This window comes from Nycticebus coucang, chromosome 14, assembly GCF_027406575.1.
Source record: "Nycticebus coucang isolate mNycCou1 chromosome 14, mNycCou1.pri, whole genome shotgun sequence".
In the NCBI taxonomy this organism is placed as follows: Eukaryota; Metazoa; Chordata; class Mammalia; order Primates; family Lorisidae; genus Nycticebus; species Nycticebus coucang.
This window is the reverse complement of record NC_069793.1, coordinates 17,394,060-17,406,521: the sequence shown is the minus strand read 5'-3', so window position 1 is coordinate 17,406,521 and position 12,462 is coordinate 17,394,060. Positions and strand designations below refer to the sequence as shown.

The window sequence follows — 12,462 nt, the reverse complement described above, 5'->3', positions numbered from 1 at the left end:
ATGACCATCCTTTCACCTTGAGTCTATATCTGTCTTTTAATGTAAGATGCAATTCTTGGATGCAGCAGATATCTGGCTTGAGTTTTTGTATCCAGTCTGCCAACCTATGCCTCTTTAGAGGACAATTGAAACCATTCACATTAATCGAGAGTATTGATAAGCCTTTCAAGAGACCGGTGGACATTTTTAATCCTTTTGCGACTGTGGAAGTTGGAATTGGATCAAAATTTTTTTGGGTGGGTTAACTTTTGTGGTGGAGAATTATGCTGGTCTTTATGGAGGATAGCTCTAAGAATGTCCTGGAGAGCTGGTTTAGTTGTGGCAAATTTGTTGAACATGTGAATGTCATTGAAGTATTTAATTTCTCTGTCATAAAAGAAGCTCAGTTTAGCTGGGTACAGAATCCTGGGTTGAAAGTTATTTTGTTTTAGGAGATTAAAAGTCGATGACCATCCTCTTCTAGCTTGACAGGTTTCAGCAGAGAGATCTGCAATTATTCTGATATTCTTCCCCTTGTAGGTAATGGTTTTCTTTCATCTGGCAGCTTTCAGAATTTTCTCCATCATATTAACTTTAGTGAAATTGATTATGATGTGTCTGGGGGATGTCTTATTTGGGTTGAGTCGTGCTGGAGTTCTGAAACTGTCTGGTATGTGAATTTCGGAATCTCTTGGCATGTCTGGAAAGTTCTCCTTCATAATCTCATGGAGAAGAGACTCTGTGCCTTGTGAAGCCACTTTGTCACTTTCTGGGATCCCTATAAGACGAATATTGGTTTTCTTCAAATTATCTAAGAGCTCTCTGAGAGAGTGGTCTGTTTTTGCTCTCCATTTCTCTTCTTCTTTGAGGGTTTGGGAGCGTTCGAAAGCTTTGTCTTCAATGTCAGAAATCCTTTCTTCTGCTTGCTCCATTCTGTTACTGAGGGATTCTACTGTGTTTCTCAGATCTTTGAGGGATGCAACTTCTTGTCTCAATGTGTCAAAATCTTTGGTCATTTGGTCTTTGAACCCGTTGAATTCTTGAGATAACTTTTGGAATTCTAATTCGATCTTATTTGCTATTCAGATCCTGAATTCAATTTCTGACATCTCAGCTATTTGTTTGTGCATGGGATCTTTTGCTGTTTCTGCTCCATTGATCCTTGGGGGAGTTGGTCTACTCTGATTATTCATATTGCCAGAGTTTTTCTGTTGATTTCGCCTCATGATTGTTTTTCACCATTGCCTCTGGCTGTCCTCAGAGTTGGGGAGGTGTCTCTCCAAGATTAGACCCCAGCGGGATCACTCTATTGTTTCTGGATCTTTGTAGGGAGTGACCCTGTGTAGTTCCTCTGGGGTTGCCCTAGCTAGGGAGTTCTGGTTGTGGAAGCAGCTCCAGTTTGTGACACATCTGGATCCAGCAACAGGGCTGGGGGTGGTGCGCACGGTTCTGGGAGTGCCAGGTGCCCAGTGACTTTGGCACAGAAAGCCCAAGGCTCCAGGAGTCTCTGGTCAGGAGAAGAGCTCTGCACAGAGGCAGGGAGGGCTCCAAAGGGGACACAGCTACCCAAGGCTCCGGTGTGTCAAAACCATTTCACTCTGCCTCTAAGGATTAAGGCTACAAGGTAGCTCAGTCCCCGCCTTTAGGCTGCTCAGTCAGTAGGTTACTTTGACCTACCCAATCCTTGCTCTGAGAACCTGAGGGCGGAGCTTGCTGGGGCAGTTCTTTCACAATGGCTTCATGCGCCCAGCTCTGTGGCTCAGTCTGGGGCCCCAGACAATGCCCAAAGTTCTCCACACTCCTGCTCAAGCTCTCCCCAAGGCAGTTCAACTGAGTGCCAAGTCCAAGAACACCAAAACAGTTCACAGGTAAGGCCTTTCCTGTTTGCAGTCTCAGTGCTGCTTGTACTTATGGTTGCTGGTGTGATTAGGTTGATCAAACACACGCAACCACTTGCCAGTTTTCCACTGTTTTTGTCCTCCTCTTGGGGTCCAGAAGTCCCTTGCTGGCTCCCTGTATCCTCAAAGGGATGATTATAGGCAGATCCCAGCGGCCTGAGATGCCTGGAGTCTTGTCTCCCTAGACTCACTGTTCCCAGTTGCAGGGAAGCTGTTACTCGGCCACCATCTTTAATCCAATCAAGGACATGCTTTATTTTGAGATGTGGAATATCCATGTGTTATATCAGATAATCGTTCTAGCAAGCAGGGGAATGAATAGAAGGAATTTCTTTATTAAAGAGAAATGCATGTTCAAGAACAGGTGATATTTAGTAAAGTATCACAAGAATGGAAAAACAAGGATCCAATATTAGTATAAAACCAATAAATAAACAACTACACTCCCATATGAGAGAAAAACACAAGTATAGTCTAGTGAGGGGCAGGGGAGAGGAGGGAGAAGGGCGAGGGGAAGAGGGAGGGTGATTGGCAGGCTCTTAACTAATGTGCACAACGTGAGGTGTTCAGCATTCCCCTGGGTGAAGGGCTCAACTACAACTTGAACTTTACCTTAGAAAGGAAAACAATGTAACCTAAACAGTTGTACTCTTGCATTAATCTTAAATTAAAAAAAAAAATAGGTAAAAGGGGACCTCATTGCTGCCATAGGTAAGAGGCTGCTTTGCCTCTGAGCCCTCTGTTTCATGTCAAGGTACCTCATGACTGAATGAGCCCCTTCCTATGATCAGTTATTAGAAGATGCCTAACAAGCAGCATAGTTTGTTTGAAGAGGTTGGCTCCAGAGTGGAGGCCGTCACTCAGTATGGAAATCAGCAGCATAGAGAACAGTTGAAGGGAGAGGGAAAAGGTCATGGGCAGAACTGTGAGTGGCGTTCCTCATGGCATACCACAGGAAGGCATATTGTCTGTGATATGGGCCTCACATATCTGATGATAAACGAAACCCTGGATTGTATCAGATGAAGGGTCTGGGTGAAAATTAGTTCAAATGGCAAAAAAGGAGAAGTAATTGCTGCTAATGTGAGAATGAAAAAATGAGTAATAAAAAAAAGTAAAATTTACTATTACCTTAGTGCCAACATAAGAGGGTAGGAGCAAAAGAGAAATATATATTAGCTTTATTTACTGAAAATCATAAAAGTGAAGTCATTCATTCATAGAAACCACATTCTTCATTTAATGGTGGAGATCAAATGCCTCCCCCACCCCCATTTCAAAAAGCATTCTAGCCATGAATTTAAGAAGTCACCTATGTGATACATCTTGATGACACTAAAAACACCTTGTGAGTACACATTTGGAATACTTCTAAGGTTGTTTTGTCTTTGGGTTCTTATTTGACAGAAGAACAAGTGTGAGAAATAACAGTCAGAAATTGCTGTCTCCCAGCTGCACACAAAGGAGGTTTAACAACACAGCCATGTGTCACTGTGATTGATAACCTAGGTGTCTTTGTTTAATTTGTGGTGAGTCACCACCCCAGTCACCGGGAAAGTGTGGTATCTGGGAAAAGATTGTTTCTGTTTGGACAAGAAGAGACTAATACTTTAATTTTACTTGACATGTGGTGTGTGAAACAATAATTTTCCTGATGTAGCTTCATGGTTAAATGGAGAGTTTGGAAGTTCACTGATGAGAAAATGCTTTAGGATGATGATTTGAAGCCCTTAATTATTGTAATACCTTTGGAGTCAGACTGACCAAAAAATTTAGTCAATCTGACTTTAGAAAAGTGAAAACTGCAATACCTCTGTTAACATTTGATAACATTTTAGATAACTATGGATGATGCATGGAAAGATTAATCCAGTTGTAAGAAAAGTAAAAAAAAAATTTTTTTTAGGGATATGGTCACTGTTTCATGTCCTTTTTAAACCTATTTTTACTCAGATGGCTGGGTCAGTGTGTCCTAGGTGTGGGGTGAGAAACCTGGTTGACCAGCCAGCTCTGGTCCACCCCTGTGAAACCTGGGTGACTGAGAGAACCCCTGCCTGGGTGACTGGGCACCAGCAGTCCACACTGGTGGAACAGCCCCCTGTGTGGGTGGCTTTGCCTCTGAAATCCCCAGAGCCAACTCTGAAGCATCCTTGTGCCCAGGTCCAAGGCTCTGCCCCTGTAGCTCTAGGGCCCTCACTAGTCTGCAACTACAGTGCTGAGAATCCAGAATGGTGCCTGGACCCCAAGACCTCACAGCTGAGTCTCTACCACTACTGCTGGGCTGGCAGAACCTCTCCAAGGTCCAACATTTCCCTCAGGACCCTCAGCCCTAACCAGCTATCACTCCAAGTCTTGGTTCAAGAGAATCCCCAGCAAAGGGGAACAGGTCCCCTGCATAGCTATAAACCCAGAGATGAGAAAAGAGAAGCCAGATGAGAAGAAACCAGCAAAAGACCTTGGCAACATCAACAAACAAAATAGTTCAACATCACCAAAAGAACACAATGGAGTTACAGTCATGGACTCCACCCACAAGGAAATTGTCAAGATGACAGGAATAGAATTCAGAATATAGATGGTAAATAAAATGACTAGAATTGCAGAGAAAATTGAAAACCAACAAAAAGAAGCAAAAAAAAAAAAAAAAAATTCCAGAAAATCAATGAAAAATTTGAAGAAGTCTCTAGAGAGTTAGACAACATAAGAAAGGATATAACGGGGCGGCGCCTGTGGCTCAGTCGGTAAGGCGCCAGCCCCATATACCGAGGGTGGCGGGTTCAAACCCGGCCCCGGCCAAACTGCAACAAAAAATAGCCGGGCGTTGTGGCGGGCGCCTGTAGTCCCAGCTACTCGGGAGGCTGAGGCAAGAGAATCGCTTGAGCCCAAGAGTTGGAGGTTGCTGTGAGCTGTGTGATGCCAGGGCACTCTACCGAGGGCCATAAAGTGAGACTCTGTCTCTACAAAAAAAAAAAAAAAAAAAAGGATATAACAAAATTTAAAGAAAAGAAAGAATCATTCAAGGAATTTCAAAATGAAGTCGAAAGCTTTAACAACAGGCTAGATCATGGAGAAGAAAGAATCTCAGGGCTTAAAGTCAAGGCTGTCAAGATAACATGGTCATTCAAAGAAGCAGAGAAGAGTATAAAAAAGTCTGAGCAATCACCACAAGAGGTAGGGGACTGAAAAAAAAAAAAAAGAGGTAGGGGACTGTGTGAAGAGTACTATCATTCAGATTATAGGTATCCTGGAGGATGAAGAAAAAAGACTTAACATGGAAAACCTATTTGAGAATTTTATTGAGGAAAACTTCCTGGACATTGCCAGAAATTTGTACATGTAGTTATAAGATGGACATTGACCAACAGAAAGATTCATAGCAAGCAGGTCATCTCCAAAACACGTAACCAACCTGGCCAAAGTCAAAATGAAGAAGAAAATTCTGCAAACAGAATTCCTCTGGATGGAATAGGAGTTGAAGTCTTTCTAGTTCAGTTGAGACAGTGAGTCAGTATCTGAACCTCCTCTGTGACCTCAAACAGTGAAGAAATTTCCTCAGGGATACGCAACTTGAATGAAACTCCATGTTACTATTCACATAGTATTTGGAGTCCTTCATGTTCCAGTTCATGTTACCAAAATGATTTATTGCATAATATTTTAGACCAGGAAAATGGGCTATTAAGAGATCAGTTTAAAGTGCAGGGGCACAAAAACCCAATCAGGTGAAGATGTATTGTTTATAGATGAAGATTCCCAAATTATCTGTTTCTAAGAAAAAATGTTTAAAAAACAAAGATAATTAATTCCTGGGAGGGCAAAACCTTAGCTATAAGGAAAGGTCCTTGAATGTTACCAGTATCACTATGATTCAGGAAGCAGCTGCTTTCTTATTTTAAGGGGAGAATAAGAGAGAGGCATTAAGTGCTAGAATAATTGTATCTCTTGTTCTGTGACATAGATTTAGGCGCTGAGGAAGATCGGAAGATTCTCTGTAGTACCTGAGGACTTTGGATTTCAAAGGCAGCATAGAATTTTCTTTTCCTTTTCCTTGAATTTCAAACACACTGTAGTTTTGGAAATGCTGAATCCATTTGGAAAAATTTGTACTATTTTGACATTCCCTGATTTTTGTAGTATTGTCCCATCAGGGAGGACTTGGGAAATATACATGACATAACATGTTATTTGAACAGCTACCTTTAACGGTTAATTCTCATTTCTGAATACATTGGGCCTTCTCCTCAACTGCAGAGGCAACCACCGTAAGTTATCTAGAATTGCTGATCTTTAATATAGGTTCTTACATTGCCTCTTTCTCCTAGGGAATTTATAATTCAAACAGGGCGTTACTTCTGATATTTGATGATGGATCACTTCTAGATATTTTAAGATGTTTTTCAAAAATATTTTTCTCCTCACTGTACATATATCATCAATCTATCAGGAAAAGTTTAGATTTTATGGGGTCCTGAGTTAATTTCTAGGCTTCTGCGTGTGGAGAGTATGGCAGCTGGATGGGTCTGTGGAGGTTTCCACCATGGGGAGGGTGTGCGTTATGATGACTTGGATAGTCAGAGATGAGCTTATGCACAGATACTCATTTTCTTGAAAGAATGCTCCGACTTTGAAAATTTCCAGGGATGAAAGAGAGGGAAAATCTCACCTTGTACTAATACAAGGAGATGTGAGAGGCAACTGAGAATAAAGAAAGGCAGAGTGGAGGCAGAGCTGAGACAGGGTGTGTGACCACCACTGAGGTCAGGACAGCTCAGCATGGGAGGGAGGGAGGACAGGATGTGGATTCTGTTTTTCAAGGGAAAACTTGGCTCTAAAACTGAGATCCAAAAATCAAATGTATTAAAACACAGAATCTGCAAGGAAAGAGTATACCCTCTGCTGTGGTTGGGAATCTATACTGAACTCCATGCTTAGAGACACTTTTTGTTTTGAGTCTTTTCAAATTCTCAAACATTGATCTAACCAGGTGGGACTTTGTTTATGCTACAGTAGATGTGGTCCCAGAAACATGGAGGAATTTGTGCATCCCTGAACTCAGTCCTACCCCTCCTTCTTAGTTAGAGAATCAAGACAGATATTGCTAAAGATGAGAGAAGAAAATCATTTTTAATTCATAATAAGGCATCTTAAGGAAGGCAAGATGTGGTGGTGAAAAAATAATTGCTGTTTTGGGGATTAGTTGATCTGAATTCTTATTGTTGTCTGCTACAAATCAATTATCTGTTTTTTTCTTGGACTTTACCTCACTAGCCCTTGGTTTCCTCATCATTAAAGCACCTATAAGTTGATAAATGCAAAGAACCTGAGGATTTCTGATGTACAACTCTAGAGTCTTGTCCAATGGGTCCTTGAACTCATTAACCTCTGACTCTACATTTCATATCTTAGCAAAAGGACTACAAGGCGTTTCCTGTGATCACAGGTGGTAGCTTTAGGTACTAGTCCACTTGTCCAAACTTTAGCACTGCTGATTCTAAGAAGTGAACTGGATCCCAACTGGAGAGGCACTGAATAAATGCTGAACGGCTAGAGACAGCTGTCCTGTAATAGATTTGAATACAGCCTTATCACCTTCTTTTATCATTATGACTTTGGAGAAGTTGTTTTTCTCATAACCAAAGTTTCCTTTTCTTTAAAAGTTTTCCTTTTCATTAAATTATAGATAACCTCATAACACTGTTGTGAGGATTAGGTGAAAGAATGCATGTAAGCTTGGTGTGTGCCACACTTTATGGGGGCAAGACATGATTGCAAGAGGGACTTTACCTAACAATTGCAATCAGTGTAACCTGGCTTATTGTACCCTCAATGAATCCCCAACAATAAAAAAATAATAAATAAAAAAAAAAAAGAATGCATGTAAGGCGTTTAGTATAGAGCTGAACACATGGCAAACAGTAAAAATGAACAATTATCATAGGGAGTATGTGGGACAAACATAAATCTCTGCATGTTATTAAGAAGGAGGAAAAGCAGAGTGATAGTAAAGGTTTGCATTTCAACCTGCTTGAGTGTATGGAATTTGAACAAGCGAGAAAGGTTTCTCTGTTGGGGAAGAAGTTTGTCTGTTGAGGTCCTTGCTTCTCATTTGCAGTCCAAGGGTCTTCCTGCTAGATTGACACTTTTTTCTATTTCTCATTTCTGTAAAAATATGGGTATTAGAGGGTTTAAGTGGTAAAGGTACACTATTGGTCTTTGGACTAGGAAAGAAAAAGAAACTGATCCTGTGTGAGGTTTGCCAATTTACAGTGGACGTCAAGGACGTCAGTGTCAACCTGAGACCGTTTTGTTTGTACGTTTGTGTCTGTGGGGGATTGGAAAAAACATGAAATTCCTAAGAGAGAACTGTTCTTTACATTTATTCCTATTTACTTCAAGATTTGCAAGAACCTGAGCTAATGAGTGAAATAATGAAGATGAATGAGTCAAGTTTGGGGTTTTCTGTCTGATTTTGATCTTGTAATACAACCTTTTGCACAGACTTTCCGGAAGTTATAAAAACATATTAGTCAGTTGTTGTTTCTCTCAAAGGTCTTCTTCTCTAGGGAAGAGTTGGAGTTAGAAGGGTACCCAACTTTATTCTCAAGGGTTCTTGTCCCTGACAGGATTCTCTGTTGGATGGGGTATCCAGGAGGGAGACCAGGATGCCGGCTTGGAGGTCTTCGGACAACATCTCAGTGAAGCATTTATGGACCAGTGGGCAGGGTTTTTCTTTCCACGTACTTCATGTACCACAGGTAGCAGGGACAATTCATTTTACCCTCATTGCCTTCTTGCTTTAACAACACTTAAAGTGGGGGAAAAAAAAAATAGAGAAAAGGAATGTGAGGCCCAGGAAAGAGTGAAAATTAACAATGGTAAAAGTTAGTTTTAAATACTGTCTTGAAGTCTAATCAAGTGATGTGTGCATTCTTCTTCAAGGAAATGAAAACAGACTGTTAAGCAGATTGTGGTGGGTTATTCAGGTTAACTGTTAGTATTAAGGCATAAGTTAAAAGCAGAGATTAATGATCTGTGGCTGGTAGACTAAAGATGGTACTTAGGAACATTTTAAGTATCCATGGGGCAGTCATGGTAGTCTCTTTCTCTGTCCTTATCTTCTCAGGGCAGTGAGCGCCCTGTCAGTCCCTTGCGCTGTGTCCATTGGGTGAACTGGTAACAACAATTTCATGAGCACGTTATAGCAGTTACTTCAATTACATTCAGATAATATTTTTTGAGTTTCCATGATGTACCAGTGTGTAATTCCCAATGTTTGTTTTCCTGTATATACCACTCAAGTGGTTTCAACTTCAGGCCTCCGAGAAAATACATAAAAATTATATTTATTTTATGATCATACAATTAGCAATGCAAACTGTAGAAATCTGGAAAATACTAAAAAACATAAAGAAATAACCCCCCCCCATAATTTCATGTCCAGAAGTAAATGTCCTAAGTATACTATTTCCTTATCCATTTTTAAAAATGTCCTAAGTATACTATTTCCTTATCCATTTTTAAAATACATATGTTATATGTTTTTATAAGTGACATTTTTGAATTTAAATTTTAATCTTAAAATATACATATAAAACCTATAATCTTCAAATACTAATTCTACTATTGTCAGTAACTTTTTACTTACGGTATATTTTTATAATTAGAATTAGGCATATACAGACAATATGTTGGTTTTTAATTATTATTATTTCACATAGTCATTTTAAAATTTTATTAGTCTCCAAAATTATTACTTCTAATGACGACATTATTTCATTATATTGATGTCCAAGTGAAGTTTTGCAATGACTACCCTGACCCTAGTAAGTGGACCATCCTTCTTCTATATCTTATACATGTAAGAATATTTTTGAGGTCAAGATAATAAAAAACTAAGAGAGGGAAGTTTTGAACTAACTAGGGAAGTTTTGAAGTATCTGTTACCAGAGACTTTGGGGAAGAGAAGGAATTGTCCATGAGGTATCAGCATACTGAAAAGGCAGAGTTTTAGACTATTTGATTCTTTTATGGTTTTCTTTTTTCTTTCTTTTTTCTAAAGGCAAAATATCACTCACGTGACACAGATGGAAAACAAAAGGAATGTGACTGAATTCATTTTAATGGGTCTCACACAGGACCCCAAGATGCAGAAAATCACATTCGTGGTATTTTTGATTCTGTACGTAACAACCCTCTCGGGCAACCTGCTCATCGTGGCTACCATCGCCACCAGCCAGGCCCTGAGCTCCCCCATGTACTTCTTCTTGACCCACCTTTCCTTGATAGACACAGTTTATTCTTCTTCTTCAGCTCCTAAGCTCATCGCGGACTCCCTTCGTGAGAAGAAAATCATCTCTTTTAATGGGTGTATGGCTCAAGTCTATGCAGAACACATTTTTGGAGCTGCAGAGATCATCCTGCTGACAGTGATGGCCTATGACCGCTATGTGGCCATCTGCAGGCCTCTGCACTATGCAACTATCATGTGCCGCCGGCTGTGCATTCTGCTCCTGGGCGTGGCCTGGCTGGGGGGATTTCTCCACGCGACCATCCAGATCCTCTTTACAGTCTGGCTGCCCTTCTGTGGCCCCAATGTCATAGACCACTTCATGTGTGACCTCTACCCTTTGCTGAACCTTGTCTGCACAGACACTCACACCCTTGGTCTCTTTGTTGCTGCCAACAGTGGGTTCATCTGCCTGTTGAACTTCCTCCTCTTGGTGGTATCCTATGTGATCATCTTGCGATCTCTGAGGAACTATAGCTTGGAGGGGAGGCGCAAAGCCCTCTCCACCTGTATCTCTCACATCACGGTGATTGTCTTATTCTTTCTGCCCTGCATATTTGTGTATCTGCGCCCTGTGGCCATTCTTCCCGTTGACAAAGCTGTTGCTGTCTTTTATACCATGGTGGTCCCTATGTTAAATCCTTTGATCTACACCCTCAGAAATGCTGAGGTAAAAAATGCAATAAGGAAGCTCTGGAGATAAAAAGTGACCTCAAATAAGGATTAAATAAGATCACTGAGTATTTATTACATATAAAACTAATAGGTGTCTAAGTTTCTTTACCTGTCGATGAAGATATCAACTCTAACAAGGAGCTGCAGGGAGTTGCTAAAGCATAAAGCTCAATCTTAGACTAATCCAGACTTACTGTCTCTCATCCCACCCTCTCATTGTCACCAATATTGCTTCTTAATAAATATTTATCAAGTACCTAGAAATCTGAGACATCCCTAGATGCTAAAGGTATGAATTAGAATATTGGATTGATATGTGGTATTAAAATAATATTATTCTGTAACTTCGAGATGTTGGTTACTACTGACTATTGAAAATAACACGTTGTTCCTTTACCTTGGAATCTGGCCTTAAAATAAATTCTTTTGTCAATTTTATTGTTCATTAAACATTTATTGTATAATAAGAGGAGATACATTTTACTTAATGATTTTGAAACTGGTTATATTAAGTATTTTCCATATTGTACCGGTTAGGGTCCAATCAGCAAACCACACGACTTCCTTAATATGAACACTGAAAGTTTTATGTACAATTGTTAACTATATAAAGGTATTAAATATGGGATTGGTGCCCATAGCTCAGTGGTTAGAGTGCTAGCCACATACACCAAGGCTGGGGGGTTTGAGCTTGGCCTGGGCCTGCCAAACAACAATGACAACTGCAACGAAAAAATAGCCGGGCCTTGTGGTGGGTGCCTGTAGTCCCCGCTACTTGGGAAGCTGGGACAAGAGAATCGCTTAAGCCCAAGAGTTAGAGGTTGCTGTGAACTGTGATGCCACAGCACTCTACTGAGGGCAACATAGTGTGATTCTGTCTCAAAAAACAAAAAGGTATTAAATATACAAGATATATTTGATAAAGGATGCCCTGGGAATAAGGGACGAGTATCTAAGAAAGGAATACATTTAGGAGGTTTGCTCTCTCTCCAAGACTGGGATTCTAATATTTTGAAGAAGGCAACACTTGTTGCCCTTTGGATGGTGGACAAGTTGGCCAGGCTGTCTTGGGCCACAACTACATCGTGGCAGCTGGGCAGAAGCTGACAAGAAACTTGTCTGGGAATGGCAAGCTGGGAGCCTCCCTCTGTGCTGCTGGTGGGCTGAGGCTGGTAAAAGACGAAATATGGGTTGGTAAGCAGAAAACAACCCTCTCAGATGCAGGTGGCCCAAGGCTGTTAGAAAACACCCAGCAACTGTTACAGATAGGTGGACTTAGGAAACTGATTTCTGTGTGATTCCCTGCAATCTCCCTGCAGGGTTGTCATTGCAACTGAATGGGAAATTGTCCATGAAGTTGTTGGTGCAATGGAAGCGAGCACTGCTAGATGTCCCTCTCTGCCTGCCCCTTCTCCATCCTTTACAACCTTGGGAGCTACATAGAGCAAGAAGAAAAAAAAAGATATTTAAATCAGGAAAAGATGCCCTTTCCAATGCTCTATGCTGTGAAGCTTAACACCATATCAGAGCAAGTGGAGGGGACAAATGTTCACAGGGCCCATTTTTATTAACATGAAATAGGCAATTAAGGGTGTATTTGGAGTTGAGAGGCAATAAATAGGT

General features: G+C 40.7%; 2 protein-coding genes across 2 annotated transcripts in view; both read left to right on the top strand.

Moving 5' to 3' along the window:
* Nucleotides 1-12,462, top strand: part of LOC128565814 (olfactory receptor 4A5-like) — a 134,044-nt gene that overhangs the window by 86,714 nt on the left and 34,868 nt on the right. The window lies entirely within an intron of this gene.
* On the top strand, nucleotides 9,962-10,867 carry LOC128565820 (olfactory receptor 4C12). Its single transcript, XM_053562549.1, has one exon. It carries the CDS (start codon nucleotides 9,962-9,964, stop codon nucleotides 10,865-10,867), a length of 906 nt encoding a protein of 301 aa, XP_053418524.1.

Bases quoted from the DNA above. Each gene is read 5' to 3' on its own strand.
- LOC128565820 (XM_053562549.1), top strand. From the start codon at position 9,962: ATGGAAAACAAAAGGAATGTGACTGAATTCATTTTAATGGGTCTCACA.